We start from the raw sequence: 22,268 nt of genomic DNA, 5'->3' as shown, positions 1-22,268 counted from the left end.
AGCCTATGGGGGTTCAGAAGTTCAGTTTTCTCTTGGATCACTTGAATACCATAAGGATGAAAACATATTATGGAATCATTGATCTATGACGCCAAAAAGAAATCTTAAATCCACTTTAACTCTTGAGTTGCAGTGGAAACTGTAGCATTCCAGAAATATCACTTTAACAAGAACAAGATGTACCTTATCATCTCAATTTCTTTTCACAAAGGGGGAACTTTTTTTAAACAAAGTACTCAAAACACCTGAAAATAACCATCCATATCAGATGGATCTGATTAAATGTAAACGCTGCTTTCAGGCTTGTGGGACTTTAAAAACAGTGTTATTGTTGTGCAAAATATAAAATGATCGCAGTTCGTTGAAATTGAAATTTTAAGCTCAAAATTGATATGCCTGAAGCACAGATTCTCAAAATAGTTGCTGATTATTTAGTATAATCGCAATAACAATTATAGTTAGAATAAAATTATTTCACAGTTTATCAAATTGAATGTTGCAGCCCTACACAATATTTTTTATCCATATAGTGACATAAAATGTAAATATGTCACATCATTTATTATTTTTGTAATCAATTAGCAATAGTTTACTTGCATTTTTGTAACAAAAAGTATCAGTGTTGTATCAAATTTAAAAGGTTTGGTGTCAAGCATCCCCACTATCAATAAACAAGTTTCTTAGACAAAGCAGAACGGGGAAGAGTGAAATTACCTGATTTCCATTAACCACACAAAAAACCTCTCCAGCGATACTCGCTGTTTAAAAAGAAAACTACAGTAGTCTTCTGTTTGGTTTCTATTTTGTGATTAAATGCTAAAACAAATCAAGACACATTTCCCTTCTGGTGTAATCTACAAACCTTTTAACTGTAATGTTGCCACTTCTTTTAGTTTTTGTTTTAATTTGGTGACTGTTCATGTTGGTTGTCATGGCAAATTCTCCAACATCCTTTCGTACAGCAGCGTGTTTCAGAAAGACCAGAGTCTGTGCTATCACATAATAAAGTAGTCTGTCTGTCTGTCTGTCTGTCTAATATAAAGACTTGAAAAATATTTCTATTTCACAAGAGCTTCACTGCTTATTCAAAACATATTTTTTGTTGATTCTAAGATCAAGATTTATATTAAACTGAAACATCTGTTATCATGACACAGGGTCAGCACTGAGGGAGGTTATTATAGGTCATGTCTCACCCAAAACAAGTTATTGTGCCTTCCATCCACCTGCAGGCCTGTCCTCTGTTGTCCAAAGTTGTTTGTTTTTTTTTAATTACATTGAAGGTGGAACCATTTTTGCTCTATCAAATTAAAACAAAAATGTAAAAATAAAGGGCGGCACGGTGGTGCAGTGGTCAGCACTGTGGCCTCACAGCAAGAAGGTTCAGGGTTGGAGTCCCACCTCGGGCAAGGGATCTCTCTGTGTGGAGTCTCCATGTTCTCCCTGTTCCTGTGTGGGTTCTCTCTGGTACTCCAGCTTCCTCCACAGTCCAAGGTCATCAATTTGGGGACGAGGCTGATTGATACTCTAAATTGACTGTAGGTGTGAATGTGAGTGTGAATGGTTGTTCGTCTCTGTATGTTGGCCCTGTGATGGACTGGTGACCTGTCCAGGGTGAACCCCGCCTCTCGCCTGTAGATGCTGGGATAGGCTCCAGCCCCCCCGCGACCCTTACTAGTAAGGAATAAGCGGACGATGATGATGTAAAAATAAATTAATGGTGTTATTTGATGTCATTACACTATTATGATTGTTGTGATCATGCTTGTTTGTGCATTATTCAGTAAGTGTGTTGTTTTTCAAATGATATTCTGACATGACCTCAGTGTGGTGTGTGTGTGCGTGCAAGTGTGTGAGTGTGTGTGTGTGTGTGTGTGTGTGTGTGCGTGTGTCTTCAACTTAAAGTAATCATTGTTTATATTTCATGTAAGCCTGCAACCATCTGTGCAGATTGGCAGAAACGACACAAGGGAACATGTCCTTCCAATCACTTGCGCACATATTCATGTATATCTGTCCGGTTTAGGTTTTCGAAATAAAGCAAGTATAAAAATCAACTTCGCAAAAAAAATTAAAATACGAGCAGGTAGTGAGTATAGTAAAGCACATTTACAATGTTTGGAACGAAACAAGATTGTTTTTGAGGATTTTTTTTCTATGTCAGACGGTAAAAGGCGTCTTTCAAAAAAAATACAATGCTTTTATTTTGACATTTCCACTTGTCCTCTTTATTCCGCTTAACTTTGGGTAACTTGACGGCCACTCCTGGACCGCAGCATCCAGCATCCTGCGGGCTTGACAGGCCACAGATCTGACCAGCTGCAGCTGTATCGGTGAGTAAATAAAGACTGGAATGTTCTGAGAATGTGTCATGTCGTGAATGTGGTTATTTATTCGTTTCACTCACCGTGACTGAGGGATTAAAGCATGTAGATTTACATCTAAAGGTGCGTGCAGTGAGGCCGGTGATGTGAAACCGGCAGCTCCCCATCACGTCCGCAAAGGATGGATGTTGTACCTTTAGATTCCATAAATGTTGTGTTGTTTGGAAATAAGATAGATGGGTTGCTGCTGTTGCTGCTTGTGAGAGGGAAAGGAGGTGACAGATGCTGCTAGAGCTGGAGGCCGGACTCATCAGCATCATGGCGTCCTTCAGTGAAGGGCAGAGTGCTGCTGCAGGAGAGGGAGAGAGAGAGAGAGAGAGAGAGAGAGAGAGAGAGAGAGAGCGAGAGAGAGAGAGAGAGAGAGTTGCTGCGCCATTATCTACCGTAGTTGCACATTACTGCTGCTTCCCCTTCTGTCATGAAAGCTGTGCATCCTTGCTTGACGTCACACAGACTGAAAGACTATGAGGTCAGATATTTACCGTGTGACCAAGAGGTACATTCCCCGTGTTATTATCTGGTTTGTCATAGCAACTGGCAAATTTATCATTTGAACAATATTATGTCCCCTGCTTCATCTACATGGAGTCTTTTTTTTTTTTTTGGAATAACTTCAAATATGTCCACAACCCATAAAAAATTACAGATGTATTGGCGTGCACTTTTTTGGGAGAGCTTCCTTTTGGAAGTACATTTCCCTTTATTCAGTCTTTTGATGTTTCAGGTTATGCTCATGGTGAAATTTAAACATGGAACCAAGAAAACCAACTATCTAGGTGACTGGAAAAACAGGATAAAGGGCAAAGGCATGCGCTGATTATCTTATGAGCTGTGAAACTATTCACACCATAAGCCATACCAATAAAGTTTCTGATATAATGTTTTAAATAATACAAATTTGTATTCTAACAAAAAGTTTATGTCAATAGATATTTAATGTATCAAATGATGAACATTTAGTATCAGAAATAGAAATCCTGCTTTGGCAGCCAGGGGCCTCTCTAACAAGTGTAGTAAAGATTTCCATGGTAACAGAACACCTCATCAGTTGGAGATGTCACTACTACGCTTTAGGGCTGTGGGTAGTGTAGTTCCATGAGGTCATGACTAAAGCATGTTTTTTTTCTTGAGGCAAGTTCGGCTTTTCAAGTTTTCCTGTGACAGGCTTCAACTCATGTGTTTGTGTATGCACCAACAGCGAACTGGGCCAATCAGAGTCCTTTGGGCAGATAGAGGTGTGGTTTAGGGGATGTGTAATGATATCATGACTGTCTGTTCAAAACAAACATGCCTGCTCCTGAAGAGGTTGGAGTATTTAAAGTAGAGCAAAGAACACTACTTAAGACTTTTCTGTATGAAAAAAATGTCTTTACTCTTTTACTAAGTGGTTTCAGGAAGCAAGAGAATCTGGAACCAATGCATCACTGCAATAAAATGTTTAATGTGTTATGTAAACAACTTATTTCTTTTCAAACATTTTGTTAGTTAATCTATCTGAGAAACTAACTAACTAGCAGTAATACAGCACTGTGAAACATTTAAGGATGGCAACTGTTTTGTCTTTGCAGTGTTTCTCATTCCCTAGTTGAGGTGCGGTGTGCTGGTCATCATGGGGGAATTGTTCAGGAGTGAGGAGATGACCCTGGCCCAGCTTTTCCTCCAGTCAGAGGCAGCCTACTGCTGTGTCAGTGAGCTGGGAGAGCTGGGCATGGTCCAGTTTAGAGACGTGAGTATGACAGTTGTCTTTTTCAAAGACATGCTTTATCCTTTCTTGTTGGTTGCATTCATAGCCCTTTCTGGTCTCCTGTCTATCATGCCTGGTATCATTTACAAAAGATGAAATACTGGTCCTAAGTATTGGCCGTGTTGAGTTGTTCCCAAATAAGTATAATTTTTTGGGGGTCTTTTTTATTTGCAGCTGAATCCAGATGTAAATGTGTTCCAGCGTAAGTTTGTGAATGAAGTGAGGAGATGTGAGGAGATGGACAGAAAGCTGAGTAAGTAATGGGACTAATTCACTCTGATGGGAGTTTGTGTGTTTAGTGTAACCAATCATGTGCTTAAACACTGCATGCACACATACTGATATGTCTTCTCTATGCTTAACAGGATTTGTAGAGAAGGAGATCAAGAAAGCCAACATCCCAGCTATGGACACTGGAGAAAACCCAGAGGTGCCTTTTCCAAGGGACATGATTGATCTAGAGGTAATAAATCAGTAATCCTTGTCTTTTTCATCAATACAAGGTACTACTATAAGGCCAAAAGAAGGAAAATATGATATGTTAGCTATATGGAAAACTGAAGTCCACTTTTTCCGACCAACCAACCAGGGCTGAGAAAGCGAAGGTTAAAAAAGGCAAAAAAAAGATTTCAGTCTCAACCTCAAAACCTTCTCACCCGTTACCCAGAGTAGAATAGTTTGTTAGAGCTAGAGTTAGTTTACAGTGGAAAGACTATTGTTGCTACAAAAAATAAAACAGAAGGGTGACAATGTGTAGTTGTTTTCGTTTTTGACAGGCGACCTTTGAGAAGCTGGAGAATGAACTGAAGGAGATCAACACCAACCAAGAAGCCCTGAAAAAGAACTTCCTGGAGCTCACAGAGCTCAAACACATCCTCCGCAGAACACAGCAGTTCTTTGATGAGGTTTGTTCATGTCCCCTCCATTTTATTTCTATCGTACCTGTAAGCCTAAGGAAAATAAATGCTTTTTTATAATCACATCACAATGTATAAAGTCTGACATCTTATTTTTGTTTGCAAGATGGAGGATCCCAACTTGCTGGAGGAATCATCCGCCCTGATGGAGGGCAATGAGGGGGGCCGCGGGGCTCCACTTAGATTAGGGTAAAGCCTTGAGAGTTGAATATAAAAATCATGTTGCACATCAAGTAATACAACATTTTTATGAAGACGACACATATTAAAACACTTTAATTAATTACATTTACTGCTGACATTAAAGTTTACTCAAGCAAGATGCACCATGTCTCACATGACTGCCCCTTGTGTCTCAGAAACAGGCGGCATTTGGATAAACCACGCTTTGAGAGGCTCACCTGAAAAACAATAAAGTAACATATTAACAGCTAAAGAGACAATTGTGAGGAAATTGAGTTTTCTACTGAGCTTAATTGCATACTCCATTACTATCAGGCTCCGTTCAGAGCTGGCATTGACATCTGTCCTGGGTGCAAGTGAACAGTGGATGTGTGATTTCACAAAGGATACATCGCTTGGACCACATCCACAGGTAGTCCAGGGTTAGGGTTAGGTCTTTTAACAGAGTGAATTTAACCTGCACCACAGTGCAGCACACTCTAACCAGGTGACGACAGTGATTCCATCAAAGTACACAAGTGGCAGTCAGTGAGGGGAGTCACAGTCTCAAAGGCATGTCTCATTGCCTCATGTGGCAATAGTACATTTCCTCCTGTGAGCCCATGATCAGAGTGACTCCATATTTTTTTTTTCCATTTAGGCTGTGATTGGCACTCATTTCTATACTGGATCACAACATAAACGAATGTCACCTCGTTGATGACAAGTGGTCGATTGTATCGATGGATGGGGAACCAACTAGGTGCATATCGTCACCGACTGTGTCGGACTGTGCTCTTGGTGCACAAGGTTGCCAATGTGAAAACTGATGGGGTGGCACGATGCCAAACAATCATACCTTGTGTAAAACCAACATAATTCATATGTCAGTAGCATCATAACACGTTACTCTTACACAGCATCTGAGAACTCCTAAGAGCCCACTTTAGAGAGCTCCATGGGGTTGAAGTATTTATCCATTCATACAACAGCATCCAGTTGTAACCAGTTTTGTTGTGGTGGAACGTCATGAGTTGGGCAAGAAATGACTGTCAATATTTTGTTTGAAAAAAGAAATGAATTTCATTATGGGGGGGGGGGGGGTCATAAGCCCACCTCTACTCTCCACCACCTTTTTTGTATTTTGTGTTATCTTCTCTCAATACTTGCATGTTTTTTTGCAAAGGTTTGTGGCCGGTGTGATCAGCAGGGAGAGGATTCCCACCTTTGAGAGGATGCTGTGGAGGGTTTGCCGTGGAAACGTATTTTTACGGAAGGCAGAGATTGAGGACCCACTGGAAGACCCCACCACGGTCAGCAAACATACAACACAATGAAACAGATTAGATAAACTGTTGAATTACTTTGTGACAACATGCATTTGAAAGTATTGGAAACAAAATATTACGACGCATGCACAAGCTGTATGAGTGTTTGCTTCTCCCCTTTTTAACAGGGAGACCAAGTCCACAAGTCGGTCTTCATCATCTTCTTCCAAGGGGACCAGCTGAAGAACAGAGTGAAGAAGATCTGTGAAGGGTGGGTGTTTACACAAGAAGAATTTTGCATAGAACTGGAACACTGCAAATGTTAGTCATATTTTTTGTATAATAATAATAATAATAATAATAATAATAATAATAGTACAGCCCATCCAGGTTGTAGCCTGCCTCTCACCAAATGTCAGCTGGGATAGGCTCCAGTCCCCCTGCGACCCTTAACTGATAAGCAGTATAGAAAATGGATGGATGGATGGATCCAGGGTGAACCCCGCCTCTTGCCTGAAGGCTGCTGGCATGCAGGCACAGGGAGAACATGCAAACTCCCCACAGAAAGATCCCCGTGCCTGAGCCAAGGATCGAACCTTCTTGCTGTGAGGCAACAGTGCGAACCACTGCACCACCATGCCACCCTGCATTATCCTAAAGTGTATTCAAAACAGCTATAACGACCACTAACATAGAGTCAGCACTACATTCTGTAGATACTACTTCTCTGGAGTACCCCTTTATGTCCTCCCCCAACTAAGTATGTTGAAAATGGCATGTGGTATCAGCATGTGCTTTGTGAACATACAAAGAAATACAGAAAAAGATACTGATGCTGCTGAATGTTTTTCTCCAGGTTTCGTGCCTCTCTTTACCCTTGTCCTGAGACACAATGTGAGAGGAAAGAAATGCTTGCTGGTGTCAACAGCCGAATTGATGACCTCCAAATGGTATGTTTCTCCATAGAACTGCCCATTGCAAGAATTTCATACAATTGATATTTTCAAAGGGTTTTTGTACTCTTTGTTACAACACCAACTTCACAACAACAAATTAATCAGAAATTTTGCGCAAAAGGATGTCTGCCTGCATGCTCCTGCTTGGTGTTCTAGATGAAAATGTATTTCCAACAAATCACAAAAGCTCTTAGTGTGTAGAGAGGTCATTTTTCTATATTTGCTCTTATCTATGAAAGCCTTTTGTCCTGTCTGTTGTGGCCTCAAAGTTTGCCCTTACTTAGCCTGGAAAAAGCCTCTGTTCTGCATGAGAGCTCGACTCTAGTCAGAGCCTGCCAACCACATACAATGTATTACCTGTGACTACAATAGGGCATTTTACCCTGCTTTATACTCAAATTACTGTACAGTCTGTGCAGAACTATTGGCTGAGTTTATGGTCCAGCATATTCAGACGAGTTCATCTCTATAATCTATGTCATATATTATTTTGAAAATCCTGCACAATCTAAACATCACACATCCAGAAATGCGGGTCTGTTGGTGTTGCTGTGGAATTGAATAACTACTGATCCCAAGGACTGAAGTATAAATGCACAGTATAAATAAATAAATGTAATAGTATAAATAATTAATAATAAATAAATCGCTTTAATGCGTTTCGTATTTGTGTTTCAAAACGCATTCAAGTGCTTTATTTATTAATAAATTATGCATTTCCACAACATCCGGTCGGCTCACTCATGCATCAGCATGCATTTCTGATTACAAAAAATAGGAAAAATGCATTGCATTTGGCACCACTATCACAGAAGCATTGCAACACAGCAAAGGTAATGTGATTGCAGAGGGCTTACATATTTTCTCATATGAAATCAATGAACTTCCGCTGGAGAGCAGCACATTCTATGTAGTCAGTGTGACTGCAGCCTTACCTAAATGTAATTCCAAGAAGCACGGGTTTTCATGGGAATGGAACAAGACCTACGCTGAGACCAAGAGCAGATGCTTACCATAGAAAGCTTGTTGTTCAACTCAATGAATAGCAGTGCTATTGAGCATGTCCTACATTAGAAAGGCCCTGATGGGCTGAGACGCCATGATAGGTGTTGCTATGTTAACACAAGACAGGATGTCTTGAAAATAACAGGAGACTCAGTTTTACTTTTGAGGGGAAATCAACTAATTGACTGAATCATGTAAACCAGATTTTTCAGATTATTGCATTTTCTGAGGTGCATGTAAAACATGTCAGTTCAGATTATACCATATTATTGTTGTCATGTAAACATGCTCAGTTTTCTACTGTCAATACAGTCCACCCAGGCTGGACCAAGATCTAAACCTTAATTACCTCCACTTCCACAATAGGTACTGAACCAGACTGAGGACCACCGCCAGCGAGTGTTGCAGGCTGCCTCTAAGACCATGCGAGTGTGGTTCATCAAGGTGAGGAAGATGAAGGCCATCTACCATACCCTCAACCTGTGTAACATCGATGTCACCCAGAAATGTCTGATCGCTGAGGTGTGGTGTCCTGTCTCAGACCTGGACTCCATCCAGTTTGCTCTTCGCAGGGGGACGGTGAGTTTCTCTTTTTATTTGTTGGTTTTTTTGTGTGTTGATTTTCATGTAATCAATTTCAGATTCTGTTATCTTCTCTCATTCTTATGTGCAAGATTTACCGGCATTTAGCAGTGAAGTTGCAAATTATGACCAAGTGAATACTCCAAATCCACTCCTTCCCATTTAGTAAGATTTGTTGCTTCAGTAATGCTATTCTCTATTGACATTATCAGAATGGTGTCATGCAGTAATATTTGGACGTTTTATATGAAGCCAACATTATTGCTTTCGTAGAGCGAATACACAGGTTACAATCATAAATCACATAAATCACAGTACTGGGTTTGTCCATTTTGGAGCAACCTGGCATTCTCTGTACGTACTACGTATATATGAAGGGCTCATATAAAGCTAAATAAAATCCACTTTTCAAGGTGTTACACACCGATAAAAACAGAATTATGTCTATTATATATAATTTCAGCAGTAAGATTCCTTATAAATCATTCACTCTGGTCCTTGTGTCTAACCACAGGCAACACAGTTTTATAGGATTTTTTTTTTCAACCAGCAATGTTCTTCCTGAGTACATTTTGGCTCAAGCTTTCCATTCAATGCTCTCTGCAGCCTGCTTCCTGTTGTTGTGTACCGCCACCACCTGCTTATGACTTTTGACACATTTTTTTATGTTGAGTCTGCTGCTGTCGACTGGGCAACCTTATAAAACAGTTACATTGTAATGCTGCAGCATTTCTCATTGGCGCAGAAAGAAATTCATAATTATACTACTTTAATCTACAGCAGTTCATATTGAGGTCACTTTAGCTCAATGGAATAACAAATAAAGGGTGTTGCTGTTGAACATTTTGTAGTACATCTTCATGTGCAGAGAGTTTTAGTCAAACTGAACCTATCAAGATATGACAACATTCATCTATATCTTGTCAGGTTATTCATTTGTTCAAATTTAAATCATCCTGTTAAGGGTCACGAGGGGGGTGGAGCCTATCCCAGCAGCCTTCAGGCGAGAGACAGGGTTCACCCTGGACAGGTCACCAGTCCATCACAGGGCCAACACATAGAGACAGACAACCATTCACACTCACAGTCATACCTACGGTCAATTTAGAGTATCAATCAGCCTTGTCCCCTCTTGATGTCTTTGGACTGTGGAGGAAGCTGGAGTACCAAAGAGAACCCACGTAGGAACAGGGAGAACATGGAGACTCACACAGAAAGACCTAGTGCTCGAGCCAGTGCTTGAACGCAGAACCCTATTGCTGTGAGGTGACCGTGCCACCCGAATTCAATTCATTTCAAATAAGTATTATTCCTATTTATTGTTTTGATTCTGATTGTAAGAGGATTTGCAATATTGGATTTTAAAGGTTGTTTTTTTTTATAAAGAGTAACAAACAAATTTGACACTGTGGCAAATATATATATAATTTGACTTCTTAGATACATTAAAAAAGAAAAATAAAGCAAGAATAAACTGTTTGGAAATAAATAAATACATGTTTTATTTTCATTGGATTGAATGATTTTTTTTTTCTTAAAGCCATTAGCCTATCAAAATGATTATGGTTAGATTTTTGTTGCAGTCTGTACAGAACAATTTTTCTCAATTCTGTTGGTAGAACATTATGTGTTGGCAGAACATCTCAGCAGCAATATATTTAATTGAAAATGGCAATTGGACTCACAAGTTTGATTAATTGTCCAGTCCTAAAAGTATGATTTAGAACTGAAAGTTTAGCTGGATCAAAATATTTTGCGAGTTTATATGGGCTCTGTTATTTACCACTGCCAAACATGGACATCATGAGACTAATATATGAGGGCTGTATTTAACAGGAGAGGAGCGGCTCAACAGTGCCGTCCATCCTCAACAGGATGCAGACCAAGCAGACTCCGCCCACCTTCAACAAGACCAACAAGTTCACATCAGGTTTCCAGAACATCGTCGATGCCTACGGCATTGGGAACTACCGGGAAATCAATCCAGGTTACACACAAATTCAACACTTGTTATTTTTCTTTATTTAATCATTGCTAATCATATTAGATCACATTGTAAATATTGGCTAAAAAGAATAGTACAATGCAAGTTTAAAAAAAACATGGGGAAAAAAACAATGGAAAAATTGCCTTAAGCACTTACCTCTTTTAGTGTGTCAGTGTGCCAGTGAAGAGAAACTCAGATAACAGTAACATTATTGTGTGCGTGATATGGGATGGCTCTGAAATCAGTTGTTTGACTCTCTTTCCGTGTGTCACGCCTGCAGCTCCATACACCATCATCACCTTCCCTTTCTTGTTTGCTGTGATGTTTGGCGACATGGGTCATGGCGTGCTCATGACCTGTGCTGCCCTGTACTTGGTTATCCGAGAGAGTCGCCTCCTCGCCCAGAAGAGTGACAATGAGGTACACTAACACAGTAATACTGCAGTTGTACAGTTGTGTTGGTACATATGCTGAGAGTTAGACCAGCTCATTTTGATACTTGTTTTAAAAAGCAGGTGTCATCTTCTGCTTGAATCCTTCAATCTGTGTCTGAATTTGCAGATGTTCAACATGGTGTTTGCTGGCCGCTACATCATCCTGCTAATGGGGATCTTCTCAATCTACACTGGCATCATTTATAATGACTGCTTCTCCAAGTCACTCAACATGTTCAGCTCTGGGTGGAGTGTCCGACCCATGTTTGGCCTTAAGGGAGCTAACTGGTCGTAAGTGTTCCAACACATTCTAGTCTTTACACAATGTCAGTTTTCAGCATGATAACTTTGCATATTTTGTCCCCTCTAAATCATCTTAAAGGGATTATTTGAAAAACATTGAACCATGAAAACCGTCAAAGAATGTGGAAGGGTTGGTTCATTAATTTCTTTAAATTTATTTATTTTATTTATTTTTTTTAAAGATGAGAGGATCATTGCTAATGTGTCAGTTGTCTTTGTGTGAGGGTTTATCACATAGCTGGGAGGTGACCAGTGGCAAGTGCAGAAAAAAAAAGGACCGCATAATCTTAACCACACACATAAAATCGAAGCCCACAGGCAAGATATATCTAGACTAATACAAAAATATTTTGGCAGGTACATAATAAACTAGGTGGCGCAGTGGTGCAATGGTTAGCACTGTGGCCTCACAGCAAGAAAGTTCTGGGTTTGAGCCCCGGCTTTCTGTGGGGAGTCTCCATGTTCTCCCTGTGCCTGTGTGGGTTCTATCTGATACTCCTGCTTCCTCCCACAGTCCAAAGAGGGGACTAGACTGATTGGATACTCTAAATTGACTGTAGGCGGGGCTGTGAGTGTGAATGTTTGTGTGTCTATATGTGTTGGCCCTGCAATGGACTGGTGACCTGTCCAGGGTGAACCCTGCCTCCCGCCCAAACACAGCTGGGAAAGGCGTCAGTCCCCCTAAGACCCTTAACAGGATAGAAAATGGATGGTTGAATGGCTATAATCACCCTTTATTTCGGCTGCCTACATTGTGGGATTGGTGTGATTTTCCCCCATCTTACTCTTACAAAATGCTAAATCATTTATTCATCTATTTACAGAAAATATTATCCATTTACATTTGAACAATGTCAGTCACCAATGGTAGAACTGTTTTTGCCAAATCTGCCATCCAACCATGTTGTTGATTTGGCATTTTCCAGTTTTAAGAGGCAGGAAAATGCACATTAAAAGTGATATAGATCTTATTTTTTAAGTTTTATTAGTAGTATTAGCATTAGTATTTTTATTATTACTACTACTCCTACTACTACTACAACAAATAGTAATCCATCCATCCATCCATTGTCTTCCGCTTATTCCCACATTAAGGGTCGTGGGGGGGCTGGAGCCTATCCCAGCGTCAAGGGCGAGAGGCGGGGTTCACCCTGGACAGGTCGCCAGTCCATCGCAGGGCCAACACATAGAGACAAACAACCATTCACACTCACATTCACACCTACGGTCAATTTAGAGTATCAATCAGCCTCGTCCCCAAATTTATGTCTTTGGACGGTGGGAGGAAGCTGGAGTACCCGGAGAGAACCCACACAGGCACGGGGAGAACATGGAGACTCACACAGAAAGATCCCGTGCCCGAGCCGGGACTCAAACCTGAAACCTTCTTGCTGTGAGGCCACAGTGCTGACCACTGCACCACCGTGTAGCCCACAAATAATAATAATAACATTAATAATAATAATTATAATGATGATAATAATAATGACGATAATAATGTTGATGTAATGTTTTGTTTCAGCGCAAGTATTCATTTCTTGCTATTGTGTTTAAGGTCCGAGACACTTGAGGGAAATTCAGTGCTGCAGTTGGACCCAGCAATACCCGGGGTGTTTGGTGGGCCTTATCCTCTGGGAATCGACCCGGTAACACCTGAGTTCTGCTCAACTTTGCTTCCATGGTTTTAGTGAGGAAAACAAGACTTAAAACTACATCATTAAGTGGGTAGTGAGGGGTTTCTGTCATCTCTGCAGATCTGGAACATCGCCACCAACAAGCTCACTTTCCTCAACTCATTTAAAATGAAGATGTCAGTAATCCTGGGCGTCATCCACATGCTGTTTGGAGTGTCTCTCAGTCTCTTCAACCACCTGTAAGTATTTGGATCGCTGAACACAATTAACTGGATGTACCTATATGGTGAAATATTTACTCTTAGAAATCTTGAGCAGGTTTTACCTTTTATCGAACTTCATCAGCAGACTGAAAGATCCAAATGACCACTGCTTGTAGGGCTGTATTAATTCATGTATTAATTTAAAAGAAAATTATCGATTCATTGTTTTAGTACATTTGCTGCAACATTTGCTTGTTTTAGAGTGTTGATTCCAATTACTTTATGCTTTCGCGTCATTTTTTTGTTTTTTTTTACATAAAATGAAGTGTGTGTTTTTGACTGTTGCATGATAAAAAAAACAACATTATGAACATGTCACTTTGGGCTCTGGGAGATTATCATGTGCATTTTTCAAATTCACATTTCATAGGCAGTTTAGTAGTTACCAATGAAAATAATGGTCTAATTAATTGATGATGAAAATAATCATTAGTTGCTGGCCTGACAGGTTGTTTGATTGTGCTTGTAAGGTTATAAGTCAGACATGTCTTTGATCTGGAGATATTGTTTTATATCATTGTAATTTTAACTGAATGTCCTACTCTGCAGGTACTTCAAGAAGCCCCTGAACATCTTTCTGGGCTTTATTCCAGAGATCGTCTTCATGTCCAGCCTGTTCGGGTACCTCATCCTGCTGGTCTTCTACAAGTGGACAGCCTATGATGCGTACACCTCCAAGGATGCTCCCAGCCTGCTCATCCACTTTATCAACATGTGTCTCTTCAACTACAGTGACCCCACAAACAAGTCCCTATACCCAGGACAGGTGCACCTACTCTCCCTCATCCACCCCTCTGCCTCTCCTTGCTTCCCCACCTTCTCCGCACACACTCGTCCGTTTGAACCCTGGCGGAGAGGTGATTGGATCAAACATGGCCGCAGCTGTGTCGTTCACTTTCTCAAAGGGGTCAGAGGTCCAGCTAAGCTACAGGGCAGAGCTGACAGAGATTGCTTTAATCAGCAATTCTTAAGATACTCTGTTAAACTGATTTGGGGTCCTATTCAGCCCTCCTAGCAATTGTGGTGGCACCAGGCTGGTCGGAAGTGAGAATCTGCCCAGACAATCTGATCAATCTAATCCTCCTACTGTACTTGCAGACTACCAGGGCTGCTTTGATTTATTTCAGACGTTTGATGTAAATCAGAATAATTACATCAGTACTTTTTGAGTAAATCTACAATAGCCAATGAGAGGCATAGCAGCTGACATTGTTGCCAGGGTACAGTAAACACTGAAGCCCTTATGCTATCGTTAGCAAGTGTGTGGTACTGTCCTGCCGTTGACAGTAGTAACGCAGTTGCTGCTGATGAAGCTGTGGAGAAGAACATTTTTACAACCAGACTACTTCTGTTTTTTTGTTGTTGTTGTTATTGTTTTGAGGCAGCAAAGGGTTACTATAGCAACTTGTTGCATCAAGTCAGTCTGCTTCCTCATGAGATCCCATGACATGATGTGGTGCACTGCTAACTCTGGCACGATAATCTTAATACAGTCATTTAGTGTGTGATCTGCCATTGTTTTCATACCCTACAGTGAGTGCATTTTTTCGTTTAGTGGAAAGAACATCATTGAAGATTCTTCTATGTGATTTAACAATAATTTGATGCTCTCTATACAGTATACTGTGCCCGAACAAAAAGCTGATGTGCTTTGCACTGTTTGCACATTGAGGTAACTTCCTTATTTACATTCAAAACTTTTGTTTTTCCTCTTTGCATTTAACTGGCTCTGTGGAGAATGGGGCTGGCTCTGCTTGGTGACAGATGCAATGTTGCCCATCCACATTTGTTACTGACTCATCCACTGTGTGGTTAGGAGGGGAAGTTAAACCAACATTTTGCCAACCAAACCACTCTCACAATCAGCTGCAACAGTTGTATTGAGTGTTATTTCCTCTTTGCCAGTGCTTTTGGAAGGGTCCCACTTCCAACTGAAGGGCGTTCCCATAACAACAAATAACTGGTCCTCATGAAATCTGCATTGTCACAATACAGAGAAGTGACAAACCTCATTGCCCATAAAAGTTAAATGAAATCAAGCTCAGTAGGCTGATGTATAAATGCATTTTCTGTCAGTTAGAGTGCTGATCACCTGAAGTAACAAGAAGAGCTTCGGCTCAGAGCACAGTACATTTATCCTCCGTCTCATTTTTCATCATTTGACAAAGTGTTATCAAACCTAATTCTTGGAGCTTGCAACTTTCACATTACAAGTTGGCATTTCATCTGAAGGTTTTTCAAACAGTGTGTGCAGGTTTTACAAGAGAAAAACTTCACTTTTGGAAAATGCACATCTAGTTAACTCATTCAACTCCAAACATTTTGAAAGACCATTTCATGGTCATATTATGATACGGTGGTCATACCAATTGTGTTGTCCAACCATAGTCAGTTAAATGGTTTTTGTTTTTTTCTCTGTAATAAAGAGAGAAGATTTCGACCTCACCAATATCAGCTAAGGAAATAGCTTCGAGTCACCAACACCTTCTTAACGTGTCTCTGTTTGAATCTGTAGATGGGGATCCAGGTTTTGTTGGTGCTGACTGCCCTTGCATGTGTACCCTGTATGCTGATTGTGAAAACTATGGTGCTTCGGCGTCAGCACTTGTGGAAAAAGCACCTGGTATGTCGATCTGACCCCACTTATAACCTTAACTGCACCTTTGATGTATAACAATTATTCCTTGATATAACCTTTTTTCACTCTTATTCTGCCATTCATTTCAATGTACATTGTACTGTGTAATGTGGTTGGTTGTGTTGCCATGACCTATGCTTAAAGCCTTCCTTGGTAACGCTATGGTAATTTGGTGGGAAAATAAATTTACAGTCAGAGGGCACCCAGACAGCTGAATATCCATTCCTTGCGTCTGAAGTTCTACCTGCGTATTTCAAAAAGCTCTTTAACGATACTCACAAATTAATCTCACTGACTGTGTGAAACCACAAAGAAGAGTCCCTCAGGTCAAACAGAAGGCAGTAATCCTGAAAAAGAGCTTAGAATAACATTTTACCAATTTAATTAGTCTGGTTTTAGCAGGGTTAGTTGACAAAACCAAATATGTTAGTATCAACATTTTTCTGTAATTTTTAACAAAAAAATTTAATTCGTACGACCTCATGGCCGAAAGACAAAATGCTCAGACTCATTCAAAAGTCAACTGGTAAACCTGTCTGGTTCAATCCAAAAAGTAACACCATAAGGAATCAAAAGTAACACCATCCATTTTTACATTATTGTTCTGTTGTTATAATTTGATGGAAAGATTCAATTAATGTTGATGGCATCCTTTAGCAACAGCAGAATCATCCGGATAATTTACATTAAGGCCTTTGATATTGTGAAAACCATTCGCAAATGAATACTAATATGTTAACCAGGAAATAACAATTAATTAACATGCAACAGTAGTTACACTGTCCCTTTATTCTGTCAACCTCACAAAAAGTTCTGGTTGTTGGCTAGTTCACATTCTAGATTTAAATTCACCACCAGGGCAAAAAAGGCTACTGACAACTGGCAGAAGAGTTTTCCAGACATAATGTTGCTGGTAGAGTCATAACCAAAAAGTTGAAGTTATTGAGTCCTACTGAGGTCAGAGGCTCATCTTTTCCTCTAACAATTAGGTTTCACTTAACAAAACTGAGTCTTTGCTGAGGTTTAACTCAACCAGTGAGATAATTTCCCTCTAGATTTCTAGATCTAATAATCTAACAATATTAGTTATCGTAATTAGATTATTAGATCTACTTATCAAACAATAATGTGTTTTTGCCAGCGAAAATATTGATTGTTTACTTAATTTTCTACCTATTATTTCGTAAAAGTCGGTGTCATATTTAACAGGTAATAGCTACATTTCGAATTTGGAATCAGATCCTTTGTGTCTGTACTGTGTGCCCTTTTTTAACTTGAAAAATGGGATGCATTATGAAGAAAGCGAACAACCCAAGGCTTGCTTTAAGCTAGACACAGCTCTTGTGGCTTTTGTATCTAGTCACAGAAGAGGGAAGAAACCCCTGCAGAGAATCTAGAGCAGTCTTTAGAGCAAACAGGCGTGTCCTCATCATGCACCGGACTCACCCAACAGGGCACACAGAAGTTTGGAGGGGTGCGGGTAGGCAACGGGCCCACGGAGGACGAGGCTGGCATCGTGGACCACGACCAGCTCTCCCAGCACTCTGAGGAGGGAGATGAAGTGAGTACATGAAAACACGAAATCATCAGCCCTTTTTTCTTATTAACTTTACCATCGTTAATGCTTCCTGATGTTGACTGACATATTTTTGGTTGTCTTATTAGCATTGTTATGATGCTATCTATGCTGCCACTACTCCATATGATCTGGGTGTTTGTATTCTGCAGTATATAATGGAGGAGTAAAATACAAAATTCTGTATATTTCAGTGAGTAATCACTGGATGTGTGTAACAGTATTTATTCTGATTCACAAGATAAAAATGTTGCTGATTAGACTCTATTGATGTGAATCAAGTAGAAAGGATCCACTTGGAATCTTGACTAAGATTTTGGTGCAGCACTGTGCAATAGCAGTATAGTGCTTAAATTTGCCATTGATTTGAAACGGTAATGTAAATACATAGTTTTTTGTTGTATATTTGCTCTCTAATCAGACATACTAAGAGGATAATAACTTCGTTCATTTTAGTTACAGATTGACACACTGAAGAGCTTTTGCAGTGTTGCAGTTTCTAGTCTTAAGTAGTCTGTGTCAGCCACTCACCAGCGCCATGCTTCCCAAAAGAGGTACTAACCCTGTCTTAGTCGTAACAGGAGATAGGGGTAATGTGGGCACAACAGTTTGCAGCGAGAAAGGGAGGGCTTGGATGGACTGGTACTGATAAGAGTGGGATTGTCCATTTGAGAAACATAAACAGTGAGATGGTTTCCATGAGAACCAGTTAATGGAATTTTGGAAAATACCACCCTTCTGATGTTTGGTGTTTCTCAGGCTACATTCTAAATCTCTAAGTGTTTAAGCTGTCATAGGATATTGCATAACTGTAATATAACAAGACTGCGAGACTACAATATTCCAAACAGGGAATCAAGGAATGTAATATTGCATAATGCTAGATGTTGCCAGTAACTGAGATTATCAGGTTGGGCCATTTATGAATGCTACAGGGACATTTAGAGTTGAACGGCAATGACTGATGATTCTTCTTTGCAAAGTTTTAATTAATTTTATTTTGATTAATGAATATGTCAAAGTGAGCACAGGAGGCAATGATGAGATGTTGCATATTAAAACTTGCATGTTTCACATATGGCGAAGTGGGCAGTGGGACTGTATGAGCCTGAATCTGTCTGACTCAGATCATACCATTGATCGTGGATGAAAGGACATCTAATCTGTGTGTTGCTTCAGTCTACAAATGAAAACATACTGTGCATTTGAATAGTTCTGCATAGGCTTTAATGGACCCTGAAACAAAACTTTAAGGGATGTGGCTGATTTATATATATACATATATACACGTGCGTGTGTGTGTGTGTGTGTGTGTGTGTGTGTGTGTGTGTGTGTATATATATATATATATATATATATATATATGTAGAGAGAGAGAGAGAGAGAGAGAGAGAGAGAGATTGATGTATATAGATATAGATATATAGATATATATGATTTAGTCCTAAATCAGTATGTCTTATAGCAGCTGTTCGTTCACCCCCAGTGTTTTGTGTTTGAAAAATTCTTCTTATTCTTACTCCGACAGCTCACTTAACAGACAATTTTCAGTCACTGAATGATGGCAGTAACTTATAAATTCCAATCTGTCGTCTCTGAGCAACATTTTGTCACGAGAATTCAAGCAAGAATTGGCAATTAAAGACAGCAATTGAGAGCACCAAATGCAGTTTTGTTATCGTGGCTCTCACAGAGACACAGAAAAGCAGAAGCAATCCAAGTTGTTTATGAGCCAATTTAAGCCACCAAAAGAATTAAAAAAAATCAATCAATGGGTGCAAAAAGTGTTCACATTGTCAAACATTTCCAAGTGTTCAAAAATACTGGTCCGTGTTGCAAATGCACATAACAGTGTGTAACATTACAATTGTCCTCATTTACATGTGTGTATCGTGCTGTGTCTTACGCTCTTATTTTTTTTCATGGTTGAAAATTGACTGATCAAGTGATGTAGCCTGCAAGATACACTGAATGTGTTGGCTAGAAAAGGGAAGGGGAGCTACAGAACTATGAACAGATAGCACTCCAGGGATTTTAAGGTTCGACTTTGTCTGCAAATACCAAAAACCACCAGCTGGTGGAATCAGGGCTAAAAACATTTCAACTGGGTGTAAATCTGTAATTGTACATATATCATGACAATGGTGTAATGGTAGACATGAAAAAAAGATTCTTTGAGAGACAATGCAATTGGGACTGCCCAATTCAAGATGCAGGCTACCCTATACAAATGGACATTTGCTTTGATGCTATGAATTCAACTCTTAGTGCCTGAACTTGTATACTAATTTTTGACCTTTGCTTACTTTCAAGCATGCAGAGGAAGAGCCGGTAAGAGCCTGACTGTAGTATCATCTCAGCATGTCTGAATGATGTCTTGCATATTGTCTGTTAGTGCCTTCAAGTGATGGTCTTTCTTTATTTTCCTACTTTAAACTCTGGTTGATCATCTAAACTAGTCATTCCACTTCACTGCTTAAATTCAAATGCTAGACACATGTACCGTATGTGGGTAATAGTACAGGTCTGGGAAAGGTCAGACTTGAAGCCATTTAGAAATACTTTGTATTTGATATTTTCAAAGTCTGTTTTTTTTTACAATATATTCTATGTCAGTTAATGTATTCAAGTGAAAACACAGCAGTTTTAATCAAGAAGTTTGAAGGTTTAAAAAAAGGAAAATAGTTCTACACGACATTGTTAATTCCATTTTTTTTCAAATGTTCCAAATGAGTAGATGTTCCAACAGACAGCAGAAGGTGTTTTTTGCATACTTGTCATGTCTATGATTTACAGGCTGTCTTAGTGAGAAGTTCCCACCTACAGTAGATGCTAGTCCTAAAGCAGCTAATTTAACTACTAGGTCAGATTTAGAATGTCAATTTACGACCAATTTCACTCAAGACACGATGTTAGCCCCATCAGTGCAACCAAGTGCAGAGCTTGATTGATTCTCTGAACAGCTATGGGATCCAGATTACCCACCATCGATAACATTCAAAGAGCAGTTGGTGATGCAATCCAGTTAGTTTAAAACTGCAGAGTATGCCAAATTGTAAGATTGAGGGCTGAACGGATTGCATCATATTAGATATTGTGTTTTGCTTTATACCAGAGTATGATAAATATAATCATATCACCCCCAAAAAAATAATTCTATGGGGTTAAACCAACCACTGCACAGTTTATCTGGACTAATAAACACAGAAATCTCCCCAATGCCAGTTCCCTTTTTGTTCTTTTGTACAAATAAAGTCCAGTTTGTAGCTGCTGACAACTCTCACTGTATTTCAACTATTTATTTACTCCCTCCATCGCAGAGCCAAAGTATTCCCTCGTATAAACGTATGTTGTGACATACCTAAGTTGACAAGCTAAGAGAAAATGCTTCTGATCAAGCCCTGATCAGCCCCTCAGCTTTGGGTCTTTTGCCATTTGAGCATGTTAGCTGCTGTTGTTTTCATTAGCCAGTTATGTCGGAGGCCCTTTGAATGGGAACAATGAGTGTTACTTCCATGAACTCAATTCCATGGGTCCAAGGACAAAGGAGAAGCATGGAAAGAGGAAACTGGGCCAACGCCAAGCCAAGCGCCACAAAAGCAACGTCAAGTACTAGATTCCCATTTTTCCCCTCCCAACCAACCTCATACAGGAAAGGCCAGTCTTGTTCCAGGACGGAGAGAACGGAGGAACTCTACTGGCTTTACAATACACAAACTAATCCAGCACTCTGATCACACTGTTGAAAGAAAAGAAACAAACCCAAACATGATGTCTTTGCTCTTCGTCTTAGGTTCAGGCAAAGGTCAAAGGTCAAACAGTCACTTATAAAGATGATAACAGAATTTCCATTCCATATCGTTTCTGCTGTTCTGAGAGGCAGGTTTTTTTTTTAGGCATCTTTGTCATTAATCTGTTAGTAATGGCGTACTGTACTAGAATTTCAGTAAGACATTAGTGGGAATATATAATTGCCATTTTGAAAAGTGCTCTCATAATTTCATTTGGGATGCTTTCAATGCAGTTTGTCATGGCAGTTACTATGATTAAAACATTTGCTTTTGTTCTACACACTGCTATTTTTATACAGCACCGCAGTGGAAAATCAATATAAGGTCCATGTCACAGATTTTTATTTTTTTACCCTCATAAACTACCTCGCTTTTGAAAACCATTGTATAATGTCTGTGGCTCTGGAGGAGCTCATAAAGTCTGAGATGTGTCATCACCCAGGTATTTTGGTCTGAGCTTGGATTTGGTGTGGTGTACACCAGGCAGGGGGGATCAAATGAAAAGGGCTAAAGGTTAGGATAGTTTTACCGCTGTGTCTTCATTTTGACCATTCTTTCTTTAATTTGTCCCAGAGTGCCAGAGGAATGAGAGATTTTTGTTGGCCAACTTGTATTTTAGATAAT

The 22,268-nt window shown here is 39.8% G+C and overlaps 1 protein-coding gene across 2 annotated transcripts in view; it reads left to right on the top strand.

Annotated features, from left to right (window-relative positions):
* Positions 1-2,240: 2,240 nt before the first annotated feature.
* The window catches only part of atp6v0a1b (ATPase H+ transporting V0 subunit a1b), a 28,861-nt gene continuing 8,833 nt past the window's right edge, over positions 2,241-22,268 (top strand). Inside the window, exons 1-19 of one of the 2 annotated variants that reach the window (XM_086196289.1) lie at positions 2,241-2,333; positions 3,953-4,110; positions 4,303-4,381; positions 4,494-4,591; positions 4,905-5,033; positions 5,152-5,234; positions 6,394-6,520; positions 6,664-6,746; positions 7,332-7,425; positions 8,803-9,015; positions 10,855-11,005; positions 11,286-11,425; positions 11,567-11,730; positions 13,298-13,388; positions 13,497-13,615; positions 14,189-14,405; positions 16,155-16,262; positions 17,731-17,838; positions 20,167-20,184. In XM_086196289.1, coding sequence (XP_086052415.1) covers positions 3,994-4,110; positions 4,303-4,381; positions 4,494-4,591; positions 4,905-5,033; positions 5,152-5,234; positions 6,394-6,520; positions 6,664-6,746; positions 7,332-7,425; positions 8,803-9,015; positions 10,855-11,005; positions 11,286-11,425; positions 11,567-11,730; positions 13,298-13,388; positions 13,497-13,615; positions 14,189-14,405; positions 16,155-16,262; positions 17,731-17,838; positions 20,167-20,184 — 2,139 coding nt within the window. In that variant the 5' untranslated portion in view covers positions 2,241-2,333; positions 3,953-3,993. Of the gene's footprint in view, positions 2,334-3,952; positions 4,111-4,302; positions 4,382-4,493; positions 4,592-4,904; positions 5,034-5,151; positions 5,235-6,393; positions 6,521-6,663; positions 6,747-7,331; positions 7,426-8,802; positions 9,016-10,854; positions 11,006-11,285; positions 11,426-11,566; positions 11,731-13,297; positions 13,389-13,496; positions 13,616-14,188; positions 14,406-16,154; positions 16,263-17,637; positions 17,839-20,166; positions 20,185-22,268 lie in introns of both variants that reach the window. The other variant, XM_086196288.1, reaches the window with a different exon arrangement.

The sequence above is a fragment of the Aulostomus chinensis genome, chromosome 23 (genome assembly GCF_037954235.1).
Source record: "Aulostomus chinensis isolate RoL2024-O1b breed Wild chromosome 23, RoL_Achi_v1.0, whole genome shotgun sequence".
NCBI lineage: Eukaryota > Metazoa > Chordata > Actinopteri > Syngnathiformes > Aulostomidae > Aulostomus > Aulostomus chinensis.
Note: the sequence above shows the minus strand (reverse complement) of the source record. Positions and strands in the feature narration are given on the sequence as shown.